The sequence below is a fragment of the Lissotriton vulgaris genome, chromosome 6 (genome assembly GCF_964263255.1).
Source record: "Lissotriton vulgaris chromosome 6, aLisVul1.2, whole genome shotgun sequence".
In the NCBI taxonomy this organism is placed as follows: domain Eukaryota; kingdom Metazoa; phylum Chordata; class Amphibia; order Caudata; family Salamandridae; genus Lissotriton; species Lissotriton vulgaris.
The window spans coordinates 829969053-829982890 of record NC_141694.1 but is presented as its reverse complement, the minus strand read 5'-3'; the positions used below and the strand labels follow the sequence as shown (position 1 = coordinate 829982890).

The window sequence follows — 13838 nt, the reverse complement described above, 5'->3', positions numbered from 1 at the left end:
TAATTGGCAATATCCTCTGTGATAATATATTTCCCAATTCTGACTGTATTCGGGATTTCACATTTGCAGCCTACTAATCACATCAATTTATTTTATTTATTTATTTAGGTTTTCATGTCTTACAGGGGGGAAAAATTAGACCGTGTACCATCCAGTCACACATAAATGCTTTGAATACTCTTACAAGCAAAGTGGGCATAAAACACCATGTGCATTTGCAAGCACAGGGACTATGTATGAGGAAAGTAGTTTGAAAGAAGAGCACTGTTTGAAAAGAGAACCAGCATACAATAAGAGCCTGTAAATTATTAGAATTATATAAAAAGTTCATGGCACTTTAGTACGTAGGAACGCTGACTGTTTTTCAGGAGAAAACAGTTAATAGTAAAGAGCTCTGAAGGGGAAGTGAATCTTTTCAATTTAGTAGCCTCCTTCATTGTATCAAAATGGAACTTGGAGCGAAGATGCACAGTTCGAGCATTTTGGTGAAGAAACCTCTGGCAATGAAAACAACATCTCCAAAAGGGAAGCGCAAGATTTTAAAAAGTTCGAAGATTAAACTGTTTTTGGAGCACTGACCTCTTGACTTTGGGTTTCTAGAGTCCCACAAATGTCCCATGCAAATCACCACCGACCACTCGCTCAGAGCTTATTCGACAGCTTCTGCACCCGATTCTACACAGGTAAATACTAAACACTTTTAAGACATTCATACATTATACATGTTTAACCGAAGAGTGTTGTATGACCCTTGCAACCAATTTTAATGGGTCTCAATTTGCAACCTTCCTCATGCATATTAATGCGGTTGGTCGAATTGTGACCCTCTACGAATAGATATCTTGTGAACCAACCTGTTGATACATAGGTTGGCTCAAAAAATACCAATGCATTCAGGAATTTGCACCCATTTCTACACAATCCATTTTAGTAGATTCCTAATACAAAATAAGAAATAGCAAAAAGTTATACGACACAATTTATGATTTCATATTAGGAATCTTTGTACATAAGGCCCCTACAACTCCAAATTCATAAACAAAACGTCTTCATTCCCATAAAATTATCTGGTAAAGGACCTATCCAGGCTTTAGGCGCTAACATATGTCGCCTTTCTATCATGCCAAAGGCTTTTTGTTTTACTTCTGAACTATACAAATGAGGCTGAGAATGAAATTGCAACAAAAGCTGATCTGATGTCTAGCAAAAGCATGAAACCTGTGAGCACGAGAGGGATGATTAGTGGTGAAAAGGGTGAGGTACAGAAATGGAAAATAAATCTAGATCTGAATTACAACATATAAACTAATCTAAAAAGATGTTTGTGACTGTGCTTTGAGAGGTGTGCACTTCTTAGAGAAATAAAGTTAACATGTGAGAGTTGCCTTTATAAACATAAGGTGTAAACATCACTCACAGGAAACATTCCAGCTGCAGCACCCAGGAGGAGCAGTGCATGGTGATGGGTCTGAGGCATGTTCGACACCCGGACACACTGGACAATCAGCTCAACGTTAAATCTTTCTTCATCAAGCACATCTGGCAGGGAATGAAACCAAATAGCAGTCATGTACATTTTTACTACAGGCAACGGAGAGGCCACAACAAACCTATAAAAAAAACATTGCACATGGTAGAAGCCAGATTAAACTTATTTAATACTAGTAAGGAATCATGGAGACATTGTATTAAGGTTGCTTGAACAAGATGGTAGCCAAAGTAACAGACTGGTACCACTGTCTTATGCTTAGTAACAATCTGATAAACAGAGAAAAGGACTATCATAATTTGATGCAGAACTCCTTTAGAGTTTGAAACAACCTGTGTGTGGCTGCTCTCCAAATTGGATTAGCACTTGCGAATAGCCTTCTGCTGTGGGCTGCAAAAGAAATACGACTCAGTAGCCCCCTGTCCCCCCCGCCCCTGTGTATTATGGTCAATGTGGTACATCTTTGCAAGGAGGCAATCTTTCAAGTAAAGGAAAGTTACTAGCTATTAATTTGTTACAATATTTCATTTTTTATATGTCCCAGACGTTTGTGGGTATTTTATGCGCTCTTCAGTGGAGCACAGCAGGCACTGCGTGCCAATTTTGTTTGCAGCAAAACACCTAAACCCCAGTATCTGCTTAACTGTTCATTGTACAGCACTTTACTGCAAGGGTCATCTGCTTATGGTGCATAGCCAGACTCCAGGTACAATTTTATGCAAAACATCCTCCATGGCCAAACTCAAAAAAAGACTTACCAACAGCCCATCACCTGTTAAATACAGTAATACTTTGAAAATCATGTGCTGACAGCTCCATTTATACAGTCTGTTTGCCATTTTTGATAAATTTTACTACATGTAAGTATAGATATAGGGATCATTTTGGGCACCAACGACTTTCATTTTGTTTCATATACCACTAGCGTTGGTCTTTTACGTATCATCCCAGCATTGTGCAGAATTGAAGTAAATATATTTTATTGTCTTCCTTAACCTTCAGTTTTGTAGGCAAGTAAATTTCCAGTGAATGAAAAATGGTATTCCTTCATGGCTTACCATTAGATGAGTTGCTATGTAGATCCTGATTAACAATCACGGTCTATTGAGTCTCAAATAGACAACTATTTGGTATGTATACCCCTCAGGGCCATCAATTAGCTTATCTAATAGAGTTTCGCCCCAAAAGAGGAGATAAAGAGACGTGTGGACCGTTGTGACTGCTCATTCTACTGATACTAGAAATGGTAGGGCAGCTGACTGAGTGGAACACCTGCAAACTTTGTTTCCGGGAGCAAATTTAGACCTGGCCATCACTGAAAGAAAAGTTACCTTCAGTAATAATCTTTCTGGTCGATACACCATCTACCTGCAGATTCTTCCACTTTTAAATATACCAGGTGCTAAACTGGAACCAGAAACCTCTGATACAGCTCTCCTGCATCAATAGGGAATGCTGGCTCAATCTCAATGCCAGAAGCAAGGAAATGTTGTTATCATTGGAGCCATACAACTGCCACCCAAGCGCTCGGATGTCAATTTCTGTCCTCTTTTTCCATGCCCTTACATGCAGAGACAAGCATCAATTGATGGGACAGTGCAGTGTAACTACCTACTATTGAATGTTATTCCGGATACCAATCACCATCCTTCAGAATGGTGAGGTGGGCAGTGACAAGTGTGCAAGTAGACAGACTATCTAGTACAAGGAACGAAGGATGGCTGAGTGTTAGTTGCGCAGGATTGTAACAATATCAGGAATCACAATACCAACAAGCTCCAAGGATAAGATGATAGCCATCCACTATCAATCAACAAGGGTAATGAACTCAATACCCCATAAAGTCAAAAAAATAAAGTTATATCCTGAGCTAATAACAATCAGTAGAAGTTAACTTCTACTGATTGTTATTAGCTCAGGATAGAACTTTCTTTTTTAGACAGACTATCTAGCAGAAGAACAATTGTTACTTACCTGTAAACAGGTGGATCTCCAGTATTGGTGTCTTTCATAGATTCACATGCTTGAATATTCCCCGTCGTCGAAGATGAAGATATATATATATATATATATATAACATAATATATAACAAAAGAAGAGGTAAATACAAATGAAAAAACCTCCAGAACAATTCCTACATAGGAATGCATGGTAAAGAGAAAAACCACTTGTAACACATTAGTGTCATTATGTTAGTCCAAACTACAGCCAATCAGGTGCAAGCACCCTCTAGAACCTTCTTCTCAGAAGCCCCAGTCCTCAGATTTTCGTAGCACCAAAGAGACCTAGAGTGCATGAGGAAAAGAGAGCCTCTGAGGGGAGGAAAGGGTGGGTCGCATGTGAATCTATGAAAGACACCAATACTGGAGAACCACCTGTTTACAGGTAAGTAACAATTGTTCTTCTCCAGTATTAGGGGTGTCTTTCATAGATTCACATGCTTGAATAGAATAGAGAGCAGTAACCTCCGTAGAGCTGAGATTGCTAGGCACATATAGAAAAAGCCAAAGACAGTAATAATACAGTCATGTGACAATAATAGCAATCACAGGAGAACACAAGGAGGAGGGAACAGAGGCTCACCTGCCCCACTGCGGTATCCGCTTCATTGATGGCATCCAAGCAGTAATGCTTGGTGAAGGTGTGCCTGCTGGACCATGTCGCTGCACGGCAAATCTGATGAAGTGGCACACCGGCAAACAAGGCGGTGGATGAAGACATCGCCCTCGTAGAATGAGCCTTCACTGAAGACTGCAATGGTTTGCCTGCTTGTTGATGACAGAAGGTAATGGCTGAAGAAAGCCAACGGGCCATTGTTGTTTTGGTAACTGGATGCCCCAACGCAGTCGCCCATGAGCAATGAACAGTTGGTCAGACTTGCAGAAGGAGGCAGTTCTGGCAATATCAAATTTAAGGCATCGTTTGATGTCTAAAGAATGCAAGCTCTGCTCCGCCGGAGACTTTGGGTCCGGAAAGAAAGTCTTTAGGAACACAGGCTCATTCAGATGAAAATCCGTAGGCACTTTAGGTAGAAAAGAGGGGTTGGTGCGAAGCACCACGCCGTCAGGTTTGAATTGTAGATAAGGTGGCTTGATAGTGAAAGCGTGAAGGTCGCTCACGCGACGAGATGAAGTCAAAGCTAAAAGCAACACAACCTTCCAGGTGAGGAACTTGATATCAGCCCTATGGATAGGTTCAAATGGTGCCTTCATAAGTTGAGATAGTACAACATTGAGGTGCCATGGTGGAGGAGGGCGCCGAACAGGTGGGAACTTACAGAAGAGCCCTTTGAAGAACTGGCGTATGATTCTGGATGAACAGAGGGAGGAAGAGCCATCGTGTCGGAAGCGAGAGATTGCAGCTAGGAAAACTCTCAAGGTAGCATGTGAAAGTCCGGACTGAGCGAGACTTAAGAAGAACGGAAGAAGGAGCTCCGGAGTAGAATGGATTGGATGGACATTTGCTGCTACGCACCAATGACAGAATCTTTTCCACTTGAGTTTATAAGTTTTGATGGTAGACGGAGCCCTAGCATGAGCGAGGATGTCCCTGCATTCTTGAGATATGTTTAAGTCTGTGAATTCAAGGTGCTCAGGTTCCATGCTGATAACTGTAGCGTGGAGGGATCCGGATGGCACACTTGGCCTCTGTCCATCGTTAGGAGGTCTGGACGAGGACGCAGAGGGATGGGCTCGCACTGGGACAGCAGAAGCAGTTCCGAAAACCATGCCTGTCTGGGCCAACGAGGTGCGATCAGTAGGATTTGACAGGGCTGCCTCCGCATCTTCCACAGCACCCGCGGTACTAACGGAATCGGCAGAAAAGCGTATGCGAATAGATCGCACCAATCGATCAAAAGGGCATTCCCGCACGAACCGGGGTGGGGATGCCAGCTTGCGTAGGATGGGCATTTTCGATTCTCTGGCGTTGCAAAGAGGTCTAGAGCTGGGCGACCCCATCGGTGGAACACAAGATCCAGAGTCGGCTGGTTCAGTTCCCATTCGTATGTCGATGATGTGGACCTGCTTAGAGAGTCCGCTAGGATGTTGGGCACGCCCGGCAGATGGACAGCCGTCAAGGTGATCTGATGACGGAGAGCCCAATCCCAGATTGACTGGGCCAAGCGAGACAGGTGAGGAGACTTGGTTCCTCCCTGTTTGTTCACGTAGTGCATGCTGGTGGTATTGTGCACTGACTCTCCGTGAACTACAGGTAGGAATGATTTGAGCGCTAGGAAGATCGCCATCAACTCTAGCCTGTTGAATGCCACTTGCGATGGGGCGGAGTCCACTTGCATTTGATGGATAGGCCTTGGAGATGGGCGCCCCAGCCCTCCAGAGAGGTGTCCGTCGTGAGCGTGAGATCTGGTGAGTGAACGAGGAACGACGTCCCATCTCCAGGTTGGTTGGCTGCGCCCACCAATGTAAACTCTTTCTCATGCGGGCTGTGACTGCAACTAGGTCGTTGAAGGACCCGGCGACCTGACGTCACTGTCCGTCCAGTTCCTCCTGAATGGGACGGGTTCGCAACCTGCAATTTGGGATCAGTGCGATACAAGATGATGCCATCCCCAAAAATGATTTTAACTTCCGAACAGAAACGGACTGTTTTATTCGGATGCGGGAGACCAGACGAAGGATCTTCTGTTGCCGCTCGTGTCTAGGATAGCTCCCAAGAAATTTCTGGTTTGCAGCGGCGCAAACTGTGACTTTGACGTTGATGGCTAACCCCAGGGATTGAAATACCTGCTGACAAAGACGAGTGTCCTGACATAGTTGATGGCGGGATTGAGATTTGAGGAGGCAATCGTCCAAGTATGGGAAGATTTGAACATTTTGGAGACGCAGGTGAGCCACCACAGGAGCCAGTACCTTCGTGAACACACGAGGAGCTGATCGAAGTCCGAAGGGCAAGACCTTGAACTGATAATGCGTTTGTCCCACCTTGAAACGCAGGTACTGGCGATGCTGTTGGAGAATCGGGACATGAAAGTACGCGTCTTGAAGGGCTATGGTGGTCATGAAATCCCCGCTGGATAGAAGACGCAGGATCTCTAGTAGTGTCAGGATGCGGAAAGATTGGCTCTTGAGGAATTGGTTGAGAGCCCTCAAATCCAGAATGGGCCGCCAGTCTCCGGTCTTCTTGAGTATGAGGAAGAATCGAGAGTAAAACCCCTCTCCTCTTTGATGCACGGGGACCACTTCGACTGCACCTTTTTGAACAAGAAGACTGACTTGATGGTAAAGCTCCTTGAGGTGTGGAGGAGGCGGGCCAGATGGTGGAGTACGAGGAGGAATCTTGACGAATTCTAAGGTATGACCCCTTCGTACAATGTCTAGAACCCAGCGGTCCGAGGTGATGGAGGACCACTGGGAATAAAACAGAGAGATTCAACCTCCAACACTTTGGGGATGATAAATGTCATTGGCGCTTAGGAGTGGATCCGCGATAGGAGGATTTACCCCTATAGGGTCTGGAGGACTGCTGGCGATTGGACTGCTGCTGATTGGATGCGTAACGCTGGTTGCCCTGATTGTATGAGCGGTACTGTTGTCCTCCTCGAAAAGTGGAAGAAGTGCCGCGTCCGCGCGCACCTCGAAAGGGCTGCTTTCGGAATTGCAACGTGCCCAATGACTTAGCCGTATCGGTGTCCTTCTTAATGGACTCCAGAGCGTCATCTATGTGAGACCCGAACAGCGACGGGGCGTCGACGAGGCCTTGGTCGACGGAATCTTAGTCGATGACGAAGATTTCTGAATGGCTTTCGCCGACAAGGAATGTTTCTTCGTCGACGAGGTGATGGGAATCGTCGACGAGACAGGCTGAGAAGGCAAAGAAACTCTCGTCGACGTGAAGGCTGGCGACGAGACCGTCGTCGATGAAGCAGAAGCTGATGCCGTCGTCAACGTCGTCGTCGACGATGAAGACACTGCGGATCTCGTCGTCGGAACGCTCGTAGACGGTCCCGTCGACGACGGAACCCTAAGAGGCGTGGAAACACTCCTAGAGGCAGCAAAAGACGCCTGAGAGCCAGGTCTCGTGGGCGCAGTGGTAGTAGGAGTGGTAGGAGACACCACAGAGGTCAGAGGCAGGGCCAGTTTCTTCCTTTTGAGGAAAGGAGAAGGAATATCCTGAACACTACCACGCTTAGAGGCTGCTGAAGAAGGACCAGAGTGAAAACTTTCTGCGTCTGACAGAACAGAATCCTTGTCTTTAAGACGCTGGAGCCAAAGGAGAAGCCGGCCTTCTCTGTCCTTCAGAGTCTTTGTAGAAAAAGTTCTACAGAACTTGCAGCTGCCAACTTCATGGTCAGGGTATAGACAATAAATACACTTCTGGTGGGGGTCTTTATCAAAAAGACGCAGCTTCCCACAAGAAGAGCAAGGTCTGAATAAAGACTTCTTACTTGACATGTTGAGAAGACTGGAAGTAGAAGATTTGAAGCACAGAGATGAGCAGAGCTCAGGGAGACTCCCTTCACACGACGTGTGGTAGAAAATCTGAGGACTGGGGCTTCTGAGGAGAAGGTTCTAGAGGGTGCTTGCGCCTGATTGGCTGTAGTTTGGACTAACATAATGACACTAATGTGTTACAAGTGGTTTTTCTCTTCACCATGCATTCCTATGTAGGAATTGTTCTGGAGGTTTTCTCATTTGTATTTACCTCTTTTATTATGTTTTTTCATATATATATATATATATATATATATATATATATATATATATATATATATATATATATATATATATATATATAAAAACGACGGGGAATATTCAAAAGCATGTGAATCTATGAAAGACACCCCTAATACTGGAGAAAGATCATTACTGAATGTAATTAATCTTTTCTTCTGATGGATTCTTCTCCTGTCAGATTCCTCACCTTTCGAACAGATTTCAAAACAGTACACGCCCCCTAGGTGATGGATCTAACAGATGGTCAGATGAGGAAAGCTTTTGGACTGGACATACAAACTGACCACCCCTAATCTCTGGGTCTAATCAATAAAGCTTGGTAAAGGACGTCACCAAGCATCATTGCTTTGGCCTTGGGCAAGCCCATGGCCAATGCAGAGGTGGAAGACTTTGCCCCGGTAAATTGGTGCTGGTTTTCTCTAGCGATTCCTTTTTGCAAGGGAATAGCACATTTTGACACAGAATTATCCAGTGGAACAAAGTCCTCTTCTGGATTGCTTTACCCTTCTTGATGCAAGTGTGTCTCTGCCCTTTATGCTGTCCAAGTAATATCTGACCACCCCCAAGGTTCTCCTCGTTGGTGGAATGGGGTGGAGGGTAAATGATAGGAATGGTAATTGATTGCGCCAGATGGAAAGGTGTTACCAGTCGTTTTTTTGTTTGTTTTTTACAGAGTTTTATATAGCGCAAACTTGACCCGAATCGGGTATCAGAGCGCTTTACATAGCATCAGTTGCATTACATTCTTTTTGTTGAGCACGGGGAGATTAAGTGATTTGCCCAGAATCACAGGATGTTCGGCGTCATTGCCAAGACTCGAACCCAGTTCCCCAGATTTGAGGTCGACCGCCCTAGCTGTTAGGCAAACACCTCTCCCCTAACTTTACTTCTGAGAACAGTCTTGTCTGGGAAGAAGCATATGAATCGCGGGCAGACGCTCAGTGCCCATGACTTACTGACGCTAATGCAGCTGACAACTGTGACTGGGCTCAAAGAGAGTAACTATCAAATTCTAAACCAGGTTTAGGTCCCATTGGAGCAAAGAATATGGAGGTAGCATTTGAGAGTTTCTTCCGAAACCTCATCTTATTAGGCAATTTGAAGAGGGATGGCTACTACGGGAAGCAGAGGAAGAACAATAAGTCTGCCATGTATCCCTTGACAGTGCCCACTGTGCATCCCTGCTGGATCAGCAAGAGTTCAAATTCGAAGACTTCAAACAGGCGAGGCCTCAAGGAATCCACGTCCTTTAAAGCACACCATGTGACCAACCTATTCCACCTGCTAGAACAGATAGACTTGCTGGAAGGACGATTAGCAGATAAAATTATGTTCACCACCTTCAGTGTCAGTCGAAGCTCAGGTGTCCCCGCTTAATGTGCAGCCAGGAAGGTGTAGGCTGTGGACGTTGGGGGTGCAGAATCTGCTGCAACAACTGGGAGAGGCGGTCCACACTGTGATGAAGACTGCACAGGGGACAGAGGAAGAGGTGCTGGAGGTCAGAGTACCAAACCCTTCTCGGCCAGGTTGGGGCAGTGAAGATGACTTGGGGCCAACCCAGGCTAATCTTAGTCAGTATCTCAGAAATTAAAGGGATGGGATGAAATAAATACTGAAGTGAAAAAGTTCCACAATATCCCCCCACCAGCCCACCAAGGTTCCATGTAGCAGATATTGGAGCACACAGTACTGTTGGTAAAGAGCAAGAGGCAAAGAGGTCTACCATAGGGATGCCTCAAAGAGAAAACATGTCACGTACGGTCCCCGGTTGTTGTAGACCACATTCATGGTCAGCAAGAGGACGCTGACTCAGGCTGTAGGCCATGATGTTCAGACAGCTGGACAGGTGGTTGGCGAAAAGACAAAGCCATCCTGAAGTGTCATGTACAGATCCTCTGTGCTTCCCAACAGAAAAGGTGACACCCCACTCCTCCCTGGTTATGAATGTACATTGCTGCCATGCTGCCCATCAAGATCTGGATAGAGGAAAAGGAGGAAGGCCTTGAGAGCCAGTTGAATCGCCCTCAGTTTGAGCGGGTTTATGTGAAGGTCTTGATTTTCTGGTGGGCAAAGTCATCTGATCTCCAGTTCCTCCGGATATGCACACACACCTGAGAGTGATGTGTCAGTCACGACCGTGACCAAGGCTGGAGAAGGGCAAAAGGAGATCCCTTGAGTTATGTTCTCTTCCGACGACCATAAGACTTGGTCTGCCACAGTCTTCCAGGTCACCCCAATGGTGTCCACAAGTTTTCCCTCTTGTTGGAACCACTGTCTGTGGAGGCATCACTGGAGAGTACTCATGTGCCAACGTACATACATGACCAGGATCGTGCAAAAAGCTAGCAGATCAGTAATTGGACTAATCAGGACTGGAAAGCGGGCTCCTTCCCAAAACACTGGAATCATATCAGAAATGTCCTCGGTCTTCTGCAGTAGCTGGCTTTCAGCCACCAGTCATCCAGGTAAATGAATAAAGAGGTTGCAGACTTCCTGAAATGTGCCATGGCCAGAGCCATCACCTTTGTGAAGACTTGAGTTGCCGATGTCAATCTAAATGCGAGAAGCATGAAAGCGTAGTGGGTGGAACCTGATCTACAGGTAGCTCCAGTGTGAAAGCAGCATTGGTATATGGCAATATACATCCTGCAAGTCGAGGGACACAACCAGTCTTCCGCTTCCAGCACCAAAACAACTTGAGCAAGGGAATGCAACCTGAATTTTTCCTTGCACAAGTAAAAGTTCAAGAGCATGAGGTCTACGAATGGACAAAGACCGGCCTCCTCCTTGGGAACTAGGAAGTACCGAGAGGAGCATCCCAGCCAAAATTCCAGCGCTAGTACCAACTCCACTGTTCCTTTGGTAGAGGTCCCACCCCCTTATACATAATTCACAGACAGTCCTCTAACTGAAGGAAATATTAGCGTGGGATATGGGGAGAACACTGTTGGAAGCGTGGAGCATAAACCCTTTCTCCAATCTGGAAGACCAGTTGGTCCGACGTGATGGACTTCCAGGCATGTGGAATGGAAGATACTCATTCTTTAAGGGCCAATCATGCTCCTTCGATGCAATTGTGAGGAAATGGGGTATATTATACAGTGTGGTAGTGCAACCTCACTGTGTGATATTCTTACCAACCCCTTTAGGTTCAGTAGGTTTCGTCCAAACAACCCTCAGCTCAAACCTGGGTAGCTGTGGCAGTCAGCGGCAAGGCTTACACGGATGAACATGTTTAAGCATTTAAACCGCACCAAAACAATTGAAGGAATCGACACGACACTCAAGAAAACCAACTTCAATTTATAAAAATAGGCAGCATTTTCATAACAATTTAGAAACTAGAACAAAAGAAATCCACGAGAGTGGTCCAAAGATATAGATTTTACAAGCAATAATAAATAAAAGCAATTTCACTCAACCGCCAACAAGACTTGGCAAAGGCAACAAATTGGACACTGAAACATTTGAAACTTAGCTAAGTGTCAATGCAGTTGGTTAGAAGTACTTGGGGCGACCAACTCTAGCAGGGAGCTAGTTAAGTGGGCCAGCAAGGTCCCCCAGAACCAGTTACCTTCACTGAAGAAGCAGTCCTTCAGCAGTTCCAGGCACTTCTTTCACGTTGCAATGGATTGCTATGGAGTGGTCCTGAAGCAAGGACTGAAGGATGTTGAAGATGCTCTAAAGATGCTGTGGATGCAACACGGTCTAAAGGGATCTTCCTATAGGGATTCCTCGGTCAACGACGATGGTGAGGGGGTCCAGGAAGCAGGGTCGGCACTCCATAAAGTCCTCTACAGTCTAGTCGATGTTCAGTCACAACAGGACTACCAGTCGCACATTGTTGCATTTGCAGGCCAATCCTTCATGAGTAGGTAACTCGCCTTCTGAGAGTCCCAGAAACTCTACCAGGCTCAGTGAACAGGCACCAGGATGAGCAATCAGCAAGGGCCTGGGCATCAGTACAGCTGCTGGCCTGCTGGAAGGGTTTCTCATGGAACAAAGGGGGTTATCTGCACGGAGAGAGAACTTGTCAGTGAAACCCCATGGGGAGCCCCGAAAAGTCCCATGAGGCCTAATAGTGCTCCAGGTGGGAGACCAAGACCAGCAGGAACATTATCCCAGTAGAACGGAGGAATAGGCAGGGTCAACCCCTATCGGCGTGAACTCAGGGTAGTCTGTTGTTAGCACCATGAAGGACACTGAGGATGGTGGGTCTGAAGGAGGCACCAGGGCGTGAACCTGCAGGGCCAGAGGAGTCTTTGAGGTGAGGTAAAGTCCACCAGCTCCAGCTCAGACAAGGGATCTGCTGGAGGAGGGGAATTTTACTTGGACGTTACCCCTACATTTAGATCATCAATGGGGAGATTCCACACATCTCCTCTACCTCGGTCGTCAGAGGAGGGAGCCATAAAAAGCTTGGCCTTGTGTTATCATTCAGGTTCATTGTTTGGCACTAGTAAGATTAATAGCCATAAAAAGAGACTAAACACCAAAAGGCAGTCACCATGAGGGAATGCGGTTGCCATTTGCAGGTGGTAATGATCGGGCTTAAACCTTGACTTTCTAAGGGGTCAGATCCCCAAAGCACTGCACTGAAAAAAGTTAGGGGAGAACATTCCTTCAGATAAGAACTGCTGAAGCAAAGATTTGGAGTATCGAAGCACTGGATCCCCATGTAGAATGCATACAAAGGAACTGAACTCAGGGAACTGGGATGGGAACTATATGGCTCTAGTGATATCACCATGGCCTCACATCAGATTTCAAGATGGATCCAGTGCCTTCTACTGGCATGGGAGAGTTATGTCAAAACTTTCTGCATTCAGTCTAGAGCCTGTGGTATTCAAAAGGTGATGAATCTACAGGAAGAAGAAACCATAAGAAAAAAGCTTCTTGGAAATTGCTTCTTTAATTTCAAAATAATCAACTGTATAGAAAGTGGGTAACTAGAAAGCTTTCCGCTGGAAGCCTAGGAGCAAGCACATTTTCTTCTTTGGAAAAGAATCAGGTTTCTGAAAGCTGGCAGTGATGGGGGGAAAAAGTGTGGGAAATCTGGATACAATTATTCACCCACCACACTGGCTCTGTGACATTCATAGGAATGACTGGAACCTGTTTCAACATATGTGGAGATGGGAGTCCTAGGTTGCATAAGCAAAGACTACCGAATAAGTTATGTGGATGGCAGGGTGCATCCACAAAGTTTACAGATTTCAAGAAGGCAAACTATGTCCATACAAATACAGAACCAAAGGTTGTATAGAGGAGAAGACTGGAGGCTTGGATGACTAATTTGAATGGCTAGGTCTAAGACTAAGGGCATAGAGGCCCTGTCTCAGAGCTGTAGACAGCAAATGTATATGATGAGACATATAGTGAAGTCGGAATATGCGACAGATCCAGAAGTGGACATTAGATTAGGTTAACTTGAAACTCCATGGTCCGATCCCCTTAGTGGATCCCAGTACAGGAGCATGAGACAAAGATTTTCCAAGGCCCAGTAGGTTGTAGGCGCTAGGTACCTCAAGAGACAGACATACCGTTGCAGCGTAGAACACCCGTCATAACGTTTGGGAACTGGAATGGGAGAAATGATTAAAAAACATCTTCCTTTTCCGCCAAAACGGTTTGTGTTCAGAACAAAATTCTAT

At 45.5% G+C, this 13838-nt stretch overlaps 1 protein-coding gene across 1 annotated transcript in view; it reads right to left on the bottom strand.

Annotated features, from left to right (window-relative positions):
- HEATR1 (HEAT repeat containing 1) overlaps positions 1-13838 on the bottom strand; it is a 411542-nt gene that overhangs the window by 94471 nt on the left and 303233 nt on the right. Inside the window, exon 28 of the mRNA XM_086926859.1 lies at positions 1418-1539. Coding sequence (XP_086782985.1) covers positions 1418-1539 — 122 coding nt within the window. The remainder of the gene's footprint in view (positions 1-1417; positions 1540-13838) is intronic.